General features: G+C 39.8%; 1 protein-coding gene across 1 annotated transcript in view; it reads left to right on the top strand.

Annotated features, from left to right (window-relative positions):
• The first annotated feature begins 488 nt into the window (after positions 1-488).
• Positions 489-15908, top strand: part of LOC127667027 (snake venom 5'-nucleotidase-like) — a 54672-nt gene continuing 39252 nt past the window's right edge. The window contains exon 1 of the mRNA XM_052160043.1: positions 489-679. Within this exon, the coding sequence (XP_052016003.1) occupies positions 489-679 (191 nt within the window). The remainder of the gene's footprint in view (positions 680-15908) is intronic.

Below are 15908 nucleotides of genomic sequence, written 5' to 3'. Positions count from 1 at the left end.
TAGTTATTAGATTAATGTATACTCAGGATGCTTCAGACTGAAAGGAATCAATAATTTCGGTGTTAAAAAACATGTACTTGAGGTCTTTAACAGGTGTCCTATTTTTCTGGGAAAAAAAGGGGGGCATGGGGGAAATGCAGTAGAGGAATATTCATTAAGCAAGATTTGAAAGAAACAAGTGTTGACTATGTTCCTACAACTATGACCTCATTCTGCCAAAGAAGAAGCAAGGAGCATCAGGGTTTCCATTGGGTTCTCAACGGCTGACAGGCAACTCGGCGGCCACTTCTTGCCATAGGCAGAGTCAGGCAAGTACAGGGCATGAGAGGCCATCAAACAGAAGAGTAGCAGAGGCCTAAAACCAGGGACCAGGCACAGCAAGTGCTGCGCATGCTCCGATTGCCATTCCGCGCATGCTCCCTCTGTCATCTGTGCTTGCTATAGGGACTCTCCTGTGCATGCGAGCAGGGTTGCCTGGGATCTGAGAGATGGAGGCCCCTGAGGAAGAGTCACCTGCTCTGGCACCCCCTCAGCCTGCAAAGCTTGGTGAAGAACTTTCTCTCAAAACTCAGGGGAACCAGTCAGGAGACATCGACTCCTATAACTTGACCATTCTTCATTTCAACGATGTTTATGATGTGGACTCCAGTACTGAAGAGCCTGTAGGAGGCGCTGCTAGGTGTGGGCCGCCATGTTTCTTGCCAGACCCTGGAAGGGGAATGGAGGGTGGTGAGCTTGGAAATCTGCAAGAAGGTTTGGAAGCAAGCAGGGAGTCTTTTGTGTTAACCCTTTGGGGCTACTGTTCAGTCTCCCTCCTGGACTTAGGTAGTAACTCCAATGGTTTTAGGGGGTGGGGGGAGACTGGACCTAGTATTCTGTCTGCACAAAAGGGGATTAGAAACTTTACGTGAAATCTATGGGTAAAACAAACAATCTATGGTCAATACTCTCTTTTAATTCAAAGCTATATTAAAATTCAGCCATTTTTCCTAACTTTTTTATGATCTTGGCCAAAGACAGTTCTTGACCCTGTTTCATCAGTTTTTTTTTTTTATTCGATAGTTTCATCAGTTTTTAAGCAGTTATTTTTCTTGCAGTTAAGTGAGATAAATTATGGGAAGCATCTATGCTAAGAAATTTGTATTAGTTGAAATTTTTCTTTTTAATACTATGAAAATTTAATTTTTCAGTGAGACATCTGAAACTTAATTTTCAGGTAGTTTATATTTTTTCATCTCTTTATTTTGCCAATTTTTTCATCTCTTTATTTTGCCAAGATTTACAAATACATAGCCCTAGAGTAAACAAGAAAGGAAGAGATTTAAAGAAAGGTAGGATGTGAATAAGTGGAGATGGGAGCTGATTTAGGGTTGGGGTTTGTAGGACCTCAGTTCCCATATAGTTTTAATTTTATTTTTCTTGTGTTTTTGTTTTATGTGGGTAAGATGAGGCAAATTGCTTTTAATACCATGGTGGGCTTTATTTCTCTCTTTATGTTTTAGGTTAGGACAGTGGGCTCAATGCTCACAGTGATTCGAGAGTGGGCAGTTATTTGGAAATGTAGAAGCACAATGGTGGCAAGGCAGGGCTGTGTGATGCCAGTGTAAAGCATTGACCCTGGTGTGCAGGAATATAGCGAATGCTTGTCTAGGAGTTACAAAAGTTGTATACATTACTGCAGACTGTCAGGCGTTTGTGATGTGCCCCACGAGATGTTTGAGGAAAAGGTGCTTTTGAACAGATGAGACTAAAAATCGGGAGGAGAAATCAGTTGGAGACCCCTTGTGTGAGTATAGTTACAAGTTAATAAAGTTGGGGAATAAGAAACAAAAGAACAATTGTATTAGGAAGATAAAACAGTGTTTAAGAAACGATTATTCAGTAGCATATAAGAGTTTGTGTATGTACCAGTATATACAGGGTAGAGGAGAGCATTGGGGGGGGGGGTAACTTGAAGAAGAGAAGGGACTTAGGGTTGCTCTGTTGTGTAATACCAAGGATCAAGAGTTTTGGAATGATTTCTGAAGGTGTAGTTGGTTTGAGGAATCAATGCTGAAAAGAATATATTTTTTGAGATGCTTGATGCCTGTGTAGGTAGTTGTGACTATCATTTGGGTGAATAACATCTCCCAGTTATTTCTTCATTTTCCAGTTATTTCAGTCCCCCTGTGTAAATTCCTTTGTACATATGTTGTTCTTCTGTATTTTTGGGAAGAAATTCTTATTCTTTAAGTCCTGTGACTTCTTTTTTTTTTTTTTTTTGACGAGCATTTTTTTTTGTTCGATATATTTTTATATACATTTCAAATGATTTCCCCTTTTCAGCCCCCCCCCCCAAATCACATAAGCCCGCTTCCCTCCCCCTGTTCTCCCATCCACCCCTTCCCACTTCCCTGTTCTGGTTTTGCCCTATACTGCTACACTGAGCCTTTCCAGAACCAGGGGCCATTCCTCCATTCTTCTTGGACATCATTTGATGTGTGTATTATGTTTTGGGTATTCCAGTTTTCTAGGCTAATATTAGTACCATGATTGATCTTTTGAGACCGGGTTACCTCACTTAGTATGATGTTCTCCAACTCCATCCATTTGTCTAAGAATTTCATGAATTCATTGTTTCTAATAGCTGAATAGTACTCCATTGTGTATATATACCACATTTTTTTGCATCCATTCTTCCGTTGAGGGATACCTGGGTTCTTTCCAGCATCTGGCAATTATAAATAGGGCTGCTATGAACATAGTGGAGCATGTATCCTTATTACATGCTGGGGAATCCTCTGGGTATATGCCCAGGAGTGGTATAGCAGGATCCTCCTGAAGTGAGGTGCCCCGTTTTCTGAGGAATTGTCAGACTGATTTCCAGAGTGGTTGTACCAGTTTACAACCCCACCAGCAGTGGAGGAGTGTTCCTCTTTTTCCACATCCTCACCAACACCTGCTGTCTCCAGAATTTTTAATCTTAGTCATTCTGACTGGTGTAAGGTAAAATCTCAGGGTTGTTTTGGTTTGCATTTCCCTAATGACTAATGAAGTTGAGCATTTTTTAAGATGCTTCTCAGCCATCCGAAGTTCTTCAGGTGAAAATTCTTTGTTGAGCTCTGTACCCCATTTTTAATAGGGTTATTTGGTTTTCTGGGGTCTAACTCTTGAGTTCTTTGTATATATTGGATATTAGACCTCTATTTGATGTAGGGTTGGTGAAGATCTTTTCCCAATTTGTTGGTTTCCGATTTGTCCTTTTGATCGTGTCCTTTGCCTTACAGAAACTTTGTAATTTAATGAGGTCCCATTTGTCAATTCTTGATCTCAGAGCATACGCTATTGGTGTTCTGTTCAGAAACTTTCCCCCTGTACCGATGTCCTCAAGGGTCTTCCCCAGTTTCTTTTCTTTTTTTTTTGAAAGAACATTATTTTTTTTATTCGATATATTTTTATTTACATTTCAAATGATTTCCCCTTTTCTAACCCCTCACTCCCCGAAAGTCCTTTAAGCCCCCTTCTCTCCCCCTGTCCTCCCACCCACCCCTTCCCACTTCCCCGTTCTGGTTTTGCCGAATACTGCTTCACTGAGTCTTTCCAGAAAAAGGGGCCACTCTTCCTTTCTTCTTGTACCTCATTTGATGTGTAGATTATGTTCTGGGTATTCCAGTTTTCTAGGTTAATATCCACTTATTAGTGAGTGCATACCATGATTCACCTTTTGAGTCTGGGGTACCTCACTTAGTATGATGTTCTCTAGCTCCATCCATTTGCCTAAGAATTTCATGAATTCATTGTTTCTAATGGCTTAATAGTACTCCATTGTGTAGATATACCACATTTTTTGCATCCACTCTTCTGTTGAGGGATACCTGGGTTCTTTCCAGCTTCTGGCAATTATAAATAGGGCTGCTATGAACATAGTAGAGCATGTATCCTTATTACGTGGTGAGGAATCCTCTGGGTATATGCCCAGGAGTGGTATAGCAGGATCTTCTGGAAGTGAGGTGCCCAGTTTTCAGAGGAACCGCCAGACTGATTTCCAGAGTGGTTGTACCAATTTGCAACCCCACCAGCAGTGGAGGAGTGTTCCTCTTTCTCCACACCCTCTCCAACACCTGCTGTCTCCTGAATTTTTAATCTTAGCCATTCTGACTGGTGTAAGGTGAAATCTCAGGGTTGTTCTGATTTGCATTTCCCTAATGACTAATGAAGTTGAGCATTTTTTAAGATGCTTCTCCACCATCCGAAGTTCTTCAGGTGAGAATTCTTTGTTTAACTCTGTACCCCATTTTTTAATAGGGTTGTTTGGTTTTCTGGAGTCTAACTTCTTGAGTTCTTTATATATATTGGATATTAGCCCTCTATCTGATGTAGGATTGGTGAAGATCTTTTCCCAATTTGATCCATCCTTGTCTCCTTGTACTAAGCTCAAATACAAATGGATCAAGGACCTCCACATAAATCCAGACACTCTGAAGCTAATAGAAAAGAAACTGGGGAAGACCCTTGAGGACATCGGTACAGGGAGAAAGTTTCTGAACAGAGCACCAATAGCGTATGCTCTAAGAGCAAGAACTGACAAATGGGACCTCATAAAATTACAAAGTTTTTGTAAGTCAAAGGACACCATCAAGAGGACAAATTGGCAACCCCAGTTTCTTTTCTATTAGCTTCAGAGTGTCTGGCTTTATGTGGAGGTCCTTGATCCATTTGAAGTTGAGCTTAGTACAAGGAGATAAGGATGGATCAATTCCCATTCTTCTGCATGCTGACCTCCAGTTGAACCAGCACCATTTGTTGAAAAGGCTATCTTTTTTCCATTGGATGTTTTCTGCCCCTTTGTGGAGGATCAAGTGGCCATAGGTGTGTGGGTTCATTTCTGGATCTTCCATCCTGTTCCATTGATCTGCCTGCCTGTCGCTGTACCAATACCATGCAGTTTTTAACACTATTGTTCTGTAGTATTGCTTGAGGTTAGGGATACTGATTCCCCCAGAATTTCTTTTGTTGTTGAGAATAGTTTTAGCTATCCTGGGTTTTTGTTATTCCAGATGAATTTGAGAATTGCTCTTTCTAACTCTATGAAGAACTTAGTTGGGATTTTGATGGGTATTGCGTTGAATCTGTATATTGCTTTTGGCAAAATGACCATTTAAACTATATTAATCCTGCTAATCCATGAGCATGGGAGATTTTTCCATTTTTTGAGGTCTCCTTCCATTTTCTTCTTCATAGTCTTGAAGTTCTTGTCATATAGATCTTTCACATGTTTGGTAAGAGTCACCACAAGATACTTTATATTGTTTGTGGCTATTATGAAGGGTGTCATTGCCCTAATTTCTTTCTCAGCCTGCTTATCCTTTGAGTATAGGAAGGCTACTGATTTGCTTGAGTTGATTTTATAACCTGCCACTTTGCTGAAGTTGTTTATCAGCTGTAGGAGTTCTCTAGTGGAGCTTTTTGGATCACTTAGGTAGATTAACATATCATCTGCAAATAATGATAGTTTGACTTCTTCCTTTCCACTTTGTATCCCTTTGACCTCCTTATGTTGTCTAATTGCCCGAGCTAGTACCTCAAGTACAATATTGAAAAGATAAGGAAAAAGGGGGTAGCCCTGTCTAGTCCCTGATTTTAGTGGGATTGCTTCAAGTTTCTCTCCATTTAGTTTGATGCTGGCTACTGGTTTGCTCTATATTGCTTTAACTATGTTTAGGTATGGACCTTGAATTCCTGTTCTTTCTAAGACTTTAAGCATGAAAGGATGCTGAATTTTGTCAAATACTTTTTCAGCATCCAACGAAATGATCATGTGGTTTTTTTCCTTTGAGTTTGTTTACGTAGTGAATTGCTTTGATGGATTTCTGTATATTGAACCAACCCTGCATCTCTGGGATAAAGCCTACTTGATCATGGTGGATGATAGTTTTGGTGTGTTCTTGGATTCGGTTGGCAAGGATTTTATGGAATATTTTTGCATTAATGTTCATAAGGGAAATTGGTTTGAAGTTCTCTTTCTTTGTTGGATCTCTGTGTGGTTTTTGTATCAGTGTAATTGTGGCTTCGTAGAAGTAATTGGGTAGTGTTTCTTCTGTTTCTATTTTGTGGAATACTTTGAAGAGTATTAGTGTTAGGTCTTCTTTGAAGGCCTGATAGAATTCTGCACTGAAACCATCAGGTCCTGTGCTTTTATTGGTTGGAAGAGTTTCTATGACCCCTTCTATTTCTTTAGGGGTTATGGGACTGTTTAGATGATCTATTTGGTCCTGATTTAATTTTGGTATTTGGTATCTGTCTAGGAAATTGACCATTTCCTCCTGATTCTCCAGTTGTGTTGAATATAGGCTTTTGTAGTAGGATCTGATGATTCTTTGAATTTCCTCAGTTTCTGTTGTTATATCCCCCTTTTCATTTCTAATTTTGTTAATTTGAATACTTTCTCTGTTCCCTTTGGTCAGTCTGGCTAAGGGTTTATCTATCTTGTTGATTTTTATCAAAAAACTAGCTCCTGGATTCGTTGATTCTTTGTATGGTTCTGTTTGTTTCCACTTGATTGATTTCAGCCCCGAGTTTGATGATTTCCTGTCTTCTACTCCTCCTGGGTGAAGTAGCTTCTTTTTGTTCCAGAGCTTTCATGTGTGCCATTAAGCTGCTAGTGCATGCTCTCTCCTGTTTCCTTTTGGAGGCATTCAGGGCTATTAGTTTTCCTCTTAGCACTGCTTTCATTGTGTCTCAAAGATTTGGATATGTTGTGCCTTCATTTTCATTAAATTCTAAAAAGTCTCTGATTTCTTTCTTTATTTCTTCTTTGGCTAAGGTGTCATTGAGTAGAGTATTGTTCAGCCTCCATGTGTATGTGGGCTTTCTGTTGTTTTTGTTGCTATTGAAGACCACTCTTATTCCATAGTGATCTGATAGGAGGCATGGGATTAGTTCGATCTTCTTATATTTGTTGAGGTCTGTCTTGTGACCAGTTATATGGTCGATTTTGGAGAAGGTACCATGAGGTGCTGAGAAAACGGTATATTCTTTTGCTTTAGGATGAAACGTTCTATAAATATCAGTCAAATCCAATTGGTCCAAACCTTCAGTTAGTTTTACTGTATTCCTGCTTAGTTTCTGTTTTTCTGATCGGTCCATTGAGGAGAGTGGAGTGTTGAAGTCACCCACAATTATTGTGTTAGGTGCAATGTGTGCTTTGAGCTTTAGTAAAGTTTCTTTTATGAATGAGGGTTCCCTTGCATTTGGCGCATAGATGTTCAGAATTGAAAGTTCTTCTTGGTGGATTTTTCCTTTGACCAGCAAGAAGTGTCCTTCCATGTCTCTTTTGATGACTTTAGGTTGAAAGTCAATTTTATCTGATATTAAAATGGCTACTCCGGCTCGTTTCCTTAGACCACTGACTTGTAAAATTGTCTTCCAGCCGTTTACTCTAATGTAGTTTTGTCTTTGACACTGAGGTATGTTTCCTGTATGCAGCAAAATGTAGGGTCCTGTTTCCTTATCCAGTCTGTTAGTCTATGTCTTTCTATTGGAGAATTGAGTCCATTTGTGTTAAGAGATATTAAGGAATAGTGATTATTACTTTCTATCATTTTTGATGTTATTTTTATATTTGAGTGGTTATCTTCTTTTGGGTTTGATGAAAGAAGGTTACTATCTTGCTTTTTCCAGGGTGTAGTTTCCCTCTTTGTATTGGAGTTTTCCTCCTATTATTCTTTTTTTTTAATATTTTTATTTTCTATATTCTTTGTTTACATTCCAAATGATTTCCCCTTTCCTGGATCCCCCCTCCCCATATGTCCCATAAACCTTCTTCTCTCCATCCCTTCTCCAATCACCTCCCTCCTTTTTCTCTGTCCTTATATTCCCTTCCAATGCTAGATAATCCTTTCCAGGATCAGGACCCTCTCCATACTTCTTCATGGGAGTCCTTTGTTATGCGATTTGTGCCTTGGGTATTCATGGCTTCTGGGCTAATTAATATCCACTTATCAGATATTGCATTCCATGTGTACTCTTTTGTGATTGGGTTACCTCACTTAGGATGATATTTTCCAGATCAAACCATTTGCCTAAAAATTTTGTGAATTCATTGTTTCTAATTGCTGAGTAGTATTCCAATGTGTAAATATACCGCATTTTCTGTATCCATTCCTCTTTTGAAGGGCATCTGGGTTCTTTCCAGCTTCTGGCTATTATAAATAAGGCTGCTATGAACATAATGGAGCATGTGTCTTTATTGCATGCCGGGGAATCCTTTGGGTATATGCCCAGGAGAGGTATAGCAGGGTCTTCCGGAAGTGTCATGTCCAGTTTTCTGAGGAACCTCCAGACTGATTTCCAAAGTGGTTGTAGCATGTTACAGTCCCACCAGCAGTGGAGGAGTGTTCCTCTTTCTCCACAACCTCGCCAACACCTGCTGTCTCCTGAGTTTTTGACCTTAGCCATTCTGACTGGTGTAAGGTGAAATCTCAGGGTTGTTTTGATCTGCATTTCCCTAATGACTAATGATGTTGAGCACTTCTTAAGGTGCCTCTCAGCCATCCGAATTTCTTCAGGTGAAAATTCTTTGTTTAGATCTGTACCCCATTTTTAATAGGATTATTTGGTTCCCTGGGGTCTAACTTCTTGAGTTCTTTGTATATATTGGATATTAGCCCTCTATCAGATGTATCCTCCTATTATTCTTTGTAGAGCTGGGTTTGTGGAAAGATATTGGGTAAACTTAGTTTTGTCATGGAATATCTTGCTTTCTCCATCTATGGTGATTGAAAGTTTTGGGTATAGTAGTCTTGTCTGACATTTGTGTTCTCTTAGAGTCTGCACGAGATCTGCCCAGGATCTTCTAGCTTTCATGGTCTCTGTTGAGAAGTCTGGTGTGATTCTGATAGGTCTTATTTTATATGTTACTTGGCCTTTTTATCTTACTGCCTTTAATATTCTTTCTTTGTTTAGTACATTTGGGGTTTTGATTATGTGATGGGAGGTATTTATGCTCAGGTCCAGTCTGTTTGGAGTTCTGTAGGCTTTTTGTATATTCATGGGTATCTCTGTCTTTAAGTTAGGGAAGTTTTTTTTCACAATTTTGTTGAAGATATTTGCTGGCCCTTTCATTTGTAAATTTTCACTCTCATCTATACCTATAATCCTTAGGTTTGGTCTTCTTATTGCATCCTGGGTTTCCTGGATGTTCTGGGATACAAGCTTTTTGCATATTGTATTTTCTTTGACTGTTGAGTCAATAGTTTCTATGGTATCTTAGGCATCTGATATTCTTTCTTCCATCTCTTATATTCTGTTGTTGATATTTGCATCTATGGCCCCCGATTTCTTCCCAAGGTATTCTATCTCCAAAGTTATCTCCCTTTGTGATTTTTTAGTTGTTTCTACTTCTGTTTTTAGATCCAGGATGGTTTTGCTTAGTTCCTTCATTTGTTTGTTTGTGTTTTCCTTTAATTCTTTAAGAGATTTTTGTGTTTCCTCTTTCATGACTTTTGCCATTTGACTCACTTTCTCCTGCATTTCTTTAAGTCTTTTTTGCATTTCTTCTTTATTGGCTTCTATCTCTTGAGCCTTATTCTCCTGAATTTCTTTAAGTGATTTTTGTGTTTCCATTATATGGGTTTCTAGCTTATTCATGTTCCCCTGTAATTGCTTAAAGAGATTCATTTATGTCTTTTTTGTGTTCTTCTAGCAGCATCATGACCAGTGATTTTCAATCCAAATCTTGTTTTTTTGGAGTGTTGGCGTATCCAGGACTTGCTGATATTGGAGAGTTTGGTTAAGATGCTGCCCTATTGCCTAGATTTCTGTTAGCATTCCTACGTTTGCCCTTTGCCATCTTGTTATCTCTGAAGTTAGCTGGTCTCATCTTTGGCTGATGTTTGAGCCTCCTGTGAGGCTGTAGGGCCTCAGGATGGCTGCAACACAGGATGGCTGGGTTTCCCCTGTCACAGATTGCTAATGTGCTGCCCTTCTCTTGGGTGACCTTGGAGCTCTAGTGTGCCTTGCCCCAGATTGTCTCTGTGAACCAAGTGGTGCCCGTTTACTCCTTCAGTTAGTGATGATGGTGTATGCTGCGGGGACCTTTTCTGCTGGAATCAGCAGAGTGTTGATCTCTCTGCCGGGCAGTTGTTCCCCCAATCGGATTGGTGCACCCAAGGCTAGCCTAGCTGCTCAGGCAGTGAGTCTAGGGAAAAGCCTGGCAGCCTTAGGCCTGAGCAATGTTTGCCTAGGGCTATGACTGTTAACTGGTTCTGTCTATTAGTCAAGATGTTGGCGTGCAAGCGTTCCCTGAAAGTGCTGGGAGAGTCTGCCCGGCCGGGTTGGCACACAGATGGCCCACTGGACAACCCAGGGCCTGGGTGCAGTCCAACGCCTGGTGGGTTTAGACCCCTGCTATGTTAGCCTCGGGCTATGATTGTTACCTGGCTTTGCCTGCTAGAACTCCGGCATCCCGTAGCCAAAATGGCCACGTGAGCGCTGGGACAGTCTGCTGGGCAAATAACCTCCTAGCCGGGTTGGCACACCGATGGCCCCCCCAACAGCCCAGGGCCTGGGTGCAGGCCAACGCCTGTCAGGCTTAGACCCCCCTCGATGTTGGCCTCGGGCTAAGTCTGTGTACCTCGGAGCTGTCGGTTCTCTATGGCGTCTGAGAGCCAAGATGGTGTAGAGTCTCTCGTAACTGACTGGCAGGAGGCAGAGTTCTGATGTGGCTTTAGAGCAGTGAAATGTGCTGTAAATCCACCGCTGCTTGCAGCCCGGCTAGCCAGCGATGGTCAGTGGTAGCGGGCGCAGGGCCTGCCAGGACCCTGTTGCCTTGGTTCCACTGTTGATGTCCCTTCAGCTGGACAAGCTGCTGCTGCCGGAAACTTCAAAATTTGGAAACCTCTATTAAACTTATAAATATGATATCTATCCTCTTGAGCTGGGACAAATTACTGTGTCTCATTAAAACCTTGCTCCTAGCACTGCCCTAGCATTTAAAACCGATTTTGCCCCAATGATCATCTCAATCAGCTTCTCAGGGAGCTGCAAGAATAAATACAACCTACCCCTTCCAGTCACTGTTATCTCCCCTCAAGTGTAAATATCCGTCCTGTGACTTCTTAGTAGAATCCATTTGTTATATTACTGGTCAATGGGGGAGATGTTTACTAAGTGTCTCCTCAAAGTGTAGGCTAGTTTCTCTTTTCCAAATACCCATTCTTACAATCTGCCTATATACTTTCATTGACAAGTGTTTAGTCGAAGATACTATGGGATCCACAGCTGATACTATGTGCAAAAGATCATGTCAGAAGTTTCCAAAACCTCTGTGGTAGTTAATTTCTTCTGCTAGCTTGACTGAATTGAGCAACACTTGAGGGCATTAATGACACAAACTCTTCGATATCTGTGAGGCTGCTTCCAGAGAACTGGGAAGCAGGGTCTCACTCTGAGTGTGAACAGCACTGTTCCATGGGCAGGATCCTTGAATGATAAAATGGGGGAAAGGAGACACCAAGTTGAGGAATGGCATTTCTATTTCCATATTTCTTAGTTGGCATCATTAACCAACTTATTCCTACTACCATTCCTTCTTGGCCATTATGAACTGTATTTCTATACCCATCCACCCACCCCCTTTTTAATTTTTTTAAAACATATTTGGTCATAGCAATGAGAAAAGAAACACAGTTACATCAGAAAACAGAAGGGTCAATAGGAACTTTGTGTTTATTACCACTCTGATTCCCCACAATTATGCGTAGTGAGGAGTAAAAATATAACATCTCTGAATGAATGACCGGTGATAAATAGCACTAATGTGAACTGATAGAATGTTTCTGAACAGTGACTTTTCAACATAATGTGACTACAGTGGGATTGGCAAAGTGAATTCTCTTGGTTTTTAGTCTTGATTTATTTTATTTTTTAATGAACGTTCAAGAGTATTTTAGACTTACATAAAGATATGAAATATCACAAAGGGAGCCCATATGCCCCTATTACTTACATTTTACATTAGCATTGAGGGCATCTGTTACAGCTAATAAAGACAAATGCATACATTATTAATCAACATCTGTATTTCATGTAGATATCCTTAGTAATTATATGATATTCTTTTTGTGTTTCAGGATTCCATGTAAGAGACAACAATGTGTTTGGCCTTTCTCATCCTTTAGACTACTTTTGATTGTGACAGTTTCTTTAGTTACCCTTTGTTTTTAATGATTTCGATATTTTAAAGAAATATGAGTTAGGTATTTTTAAAATATCCTTCATTTTAAATTTATATGCTTTTCTTATCATTATACTAGAATCTATCTATCTATCTATCTATCTATCTATCTATCTATCTATCTTTTTTTTTTTTTGAGACAGGTTTTCTCTGTATAGCCCTGGCTGTCCTGGAACTCACTCTGTAGACCAGGCTGGCCTCCAGTTCAGAAATCCTCCTGCGTCTGCCTCCCAGAGTGCTGGGATTACAGGCGTGCGCCACCATTGCCCGGCTCTGTCTATCTTTTATCTGTAAGAAGACCACAGAAATAGAATTCTGTTTTTAAACTACATCTTTTCAGGTCTGCCTCTTGTTTACATTGCATGCTGTGGACATGGACTTGTGTGAAAATAGTCCACTCTGAAGGATGCTTTATACTCCCCTCTCTGTAGTGTGTCCTTTGCAATGAGGTCATTTTGTGAGCTCACATTTAAGGAACAGGGTCTTACAATTCACCACCTTCATGGCAAAGTAACTTTATAAATCCTTTTAATTATTCCCCAGTGAAAGGTATGTTTCTCTTCATCATTTACTTACAACAATCAGTATGCATTAGTTTTCTAGGACTGACAAGTGAAAGTATTGTAAAATGGGTAGCTTAAATCAGTAAAAGAAAATGTTTGTTGGGAAGAGCTGCAAATTAAAGGGCTGGTAGAGTTGGTTCTTTTGAGGGCTCTCTCTATTAGTTTCTGTTGAGGGCAGCAGTCCTTGATAATATGCATAAATGCATTACTCAGTTTCTGGTCCTGCCTTCACACGGTCATTACTCCCCCACTTCTTTCCTCTCCCTTCCTTTCTCCCTGCCTCCCACACCACCCTTTCCCTTTTCTTGTCCCTAGCTCCCCACTCCTCCCTTCCTCCCAACCCCCAAACCATGTGTTGTCCTATGAGGATATTAAGTCATTGAATTAGGCTCCACTCCATCATCTTATCTAACATTGCATTGAGCCTCTTTCCAAATAGGTATAGGGATGGAAACAATTCAATCCAATCTCAACAAAGATGCCTTTCAAAATTTTGTAGAGGTCCAAGGGAAAGCCTCATGTTGACCATTGAACACATGTCTTGTGGCAGGATGGTATTTGGGAAATTTGTTTTTGTTGTTTGTTTGATTGATTTGTTTTTTTTAAATGGACTGTGTAGCTTGACAGAGGCTCTCAGTGATTTTCCTGCAGCACTTCATCCTCTGTGTTTCTTTTCATGCTTACCACTATCAGAGACGTGTTAATGAGAATGCTAGTATCTTGGGTGAAGCTCAGTAGATTACAGAATTCTATGTTATTGAAATGTCAGTTATTCTCAAAAACCAGATCAATGGACACCAGTGAGTAGAGTACATTAGTGACATGGCTTTGGACAAACTGTTTGATTTCTAGAATTACTATGGTGAAGAAGGAAATAAAATAAAACCCTCAAGTTATGGGTGAACATTCTGTGACTGGTACATCTGGGAACATTTTCATTTTAAACTGTTGTTCCTAGAAGAGAAGTTGCTCAAAGAATGGATGCTTATGTAGACTGGCGACAACTCTAGGCCATTTGCTTATAAGATTACTAACAAAATTTCTAGCTTGAAGATGTCATATTTTCTTTGTCCCTTAAATGTTATGTTCTGAAGTTCAGTTGTCAGTGTGCATGTGGTTCAAAAAATACTCATTACTAAGCTATGGCATGCCTGGCATGTAGTGTCCAAAACCGTGAGTTATATGACTCATCTAATTGATCATCATGAGTCATCATATGACTGTTATGATTCATCTAAAATGTTACAGGTACAGCACTGGGCACTGTTCTGAGCAGCAATAGTATAGTAGGGATAGAAAAAAAGACCTCACCCTCATGGGAGGTTTTAAATGGAAAAAGATAGTTATTAAAAAAAAGGAAATTTGGGTCACTTTATACTATCATATCATCTGCAAATAGTGATAATTTGACTTCTTCCTTTCCAATTTGTATCCCTTTGACCTCCTTATGTTGTCTAATAGCTCTAGCTAGAACTTCAAGTACTATATTGAAAAGATATGGAGAGAGAGGGCAGCCTTGTCTAGTCCCTGATTTTAGTGGGATTGCTTCAAGTTTCTCTCCATTTAGTTTGATGTTGGCTACCGGTTTGCTGTATATTGCTTTTACTATGTTTAGGTATGGGCCTTGAATTCCTGTTCTTTCCAAGACTTTTAGCATGAAAGGATGCTGAATTTTGTCAAATGCTTTTTCAGCATCTAATGAAATGATCATGTGGTTTTTTTCTTTGAGTTTGTTTATGTAGTGGATTGCATTGATGGATTTCCTTATATTGAACCATCCCTGCATCCCTGGATTGAAGCCTACTTGATCATGGTGGATGATCGTTTTGGTGTGTTCTTGGATTCGGTTGGCAAGAATTTTATTGAATATTTTTGCATCCATATTCATAAGGGAAATTGGCCTGAAGTTCTCTTTCTTTGTTGGATCTTGTGTGGTTTTGGTATCAGCATAATTGTGGCTTCGTAGAAGGAGTTGGGTAGTGTTCCTTATGTTTCTATTTTGTGGAATAGTTTAAAGAGTATTGGTGTTAGGTCTTCTTTGAAGGTCTGATAGAATTCTGCACTGAAGCCATTTGGTCCCGTGCTTTTTTTGGTTGGGAGACTTTCTATGACCCTTTTTATTTCTTTAGGGGTTATGGGAATGTTTAGATGACTTTGATCCTGATTTAATTTTGGTGTTTGGTATCTGTCTAGGAAACTGTCCATTTCCTCCAGATTCTCCAGTTGTGTTGAGTATAGGCTTTTGTAGTAGGATCTGATGATTTTTTGAATTTCCTCAGTTTCTGTTGTAATATTTCCATTTTCATTTCTAATTCTGTTAATCTGGATACTGTCTCTGTGCCCTCTGGTTAGTCTGGCTAAGGGTTTATCAATCTTGCTGACTTTCTCAAAGAACCACCTCCTGGTTTTGTTGATTCTTTGTAAGGTTCTCTTTGTTTCTACTTGATTGATTTCAGCCTTGAGTTTGTTGACTTCCTGTCTTCTACTCCTCCTGGGTGAATTAGCTTCTTTTTGTTCCAGGGCTTTCAGGTGTGTCATTAAGCTGCTAGTGTATGCTCTCTCCATTTTCTTTTTGGAGGCACTCAGGGCTATGAGTTTTCCTCTTAGCACTGCTTTCATTGTGTCCCATAGATTTGGGTATGTTGTGTCTTCATTTTCATTAAATTCTAAAAAGTCTTTGATTTCTTTCTTTATTTCTTCCTTGACCAAGGTATCATTGAGTAGAGTATTGTTCAGTTTCCATGTGTATGTGGGCTTTCTGTTGTTTTTGTTTTTATTGAAGACCACTTTTACTCCATAGTGATCTGATAGGAGGCATGGGATTAGTTTGATCTTATATTTGTTGAGGTCTGTCTTGTGACCAATTAAATGATCGATTTTGGAGAAGGTACCATGAGGTATTCAGAAAAAGGTATATTCTTTTGCTTTAGGGTGAAATGTTCTATAAATGTCAAGTCCAATTGGTCCAAAGCTTCAATTAGTTTTACTGTGTCCCTGCTTAGTTTCTGTTTTCCTGATCGGTCCATTGAGTAGAGTAGAGTGTTGAAGTCCCCCACAATTATTGTTTTAAGTGAAATGTGTGCTTTGAGCTTTAGTAAAGTTTCTTTTGCGAATGAGGGTGCCCTTGCATT

This window comes from Apodemus sylvaticus, chromosome 16 (assembly GCF_947179515.1).
Source record: "Apodemus sylvaticus chromosome 16, mApoSyl1.1, whole genome shotgun sequence".
Classification (NCBI taxonomy): Eukaryota; Metazoa; Chordata; class Mammalia; order Rodentia; family Muridae; genus Apodemus; species Apodemus sylvaticus.
Note: the sequence above shows the minus strand (reverse complement) of the source record. Positions and strands in the feature narration are given on the sequence as shown.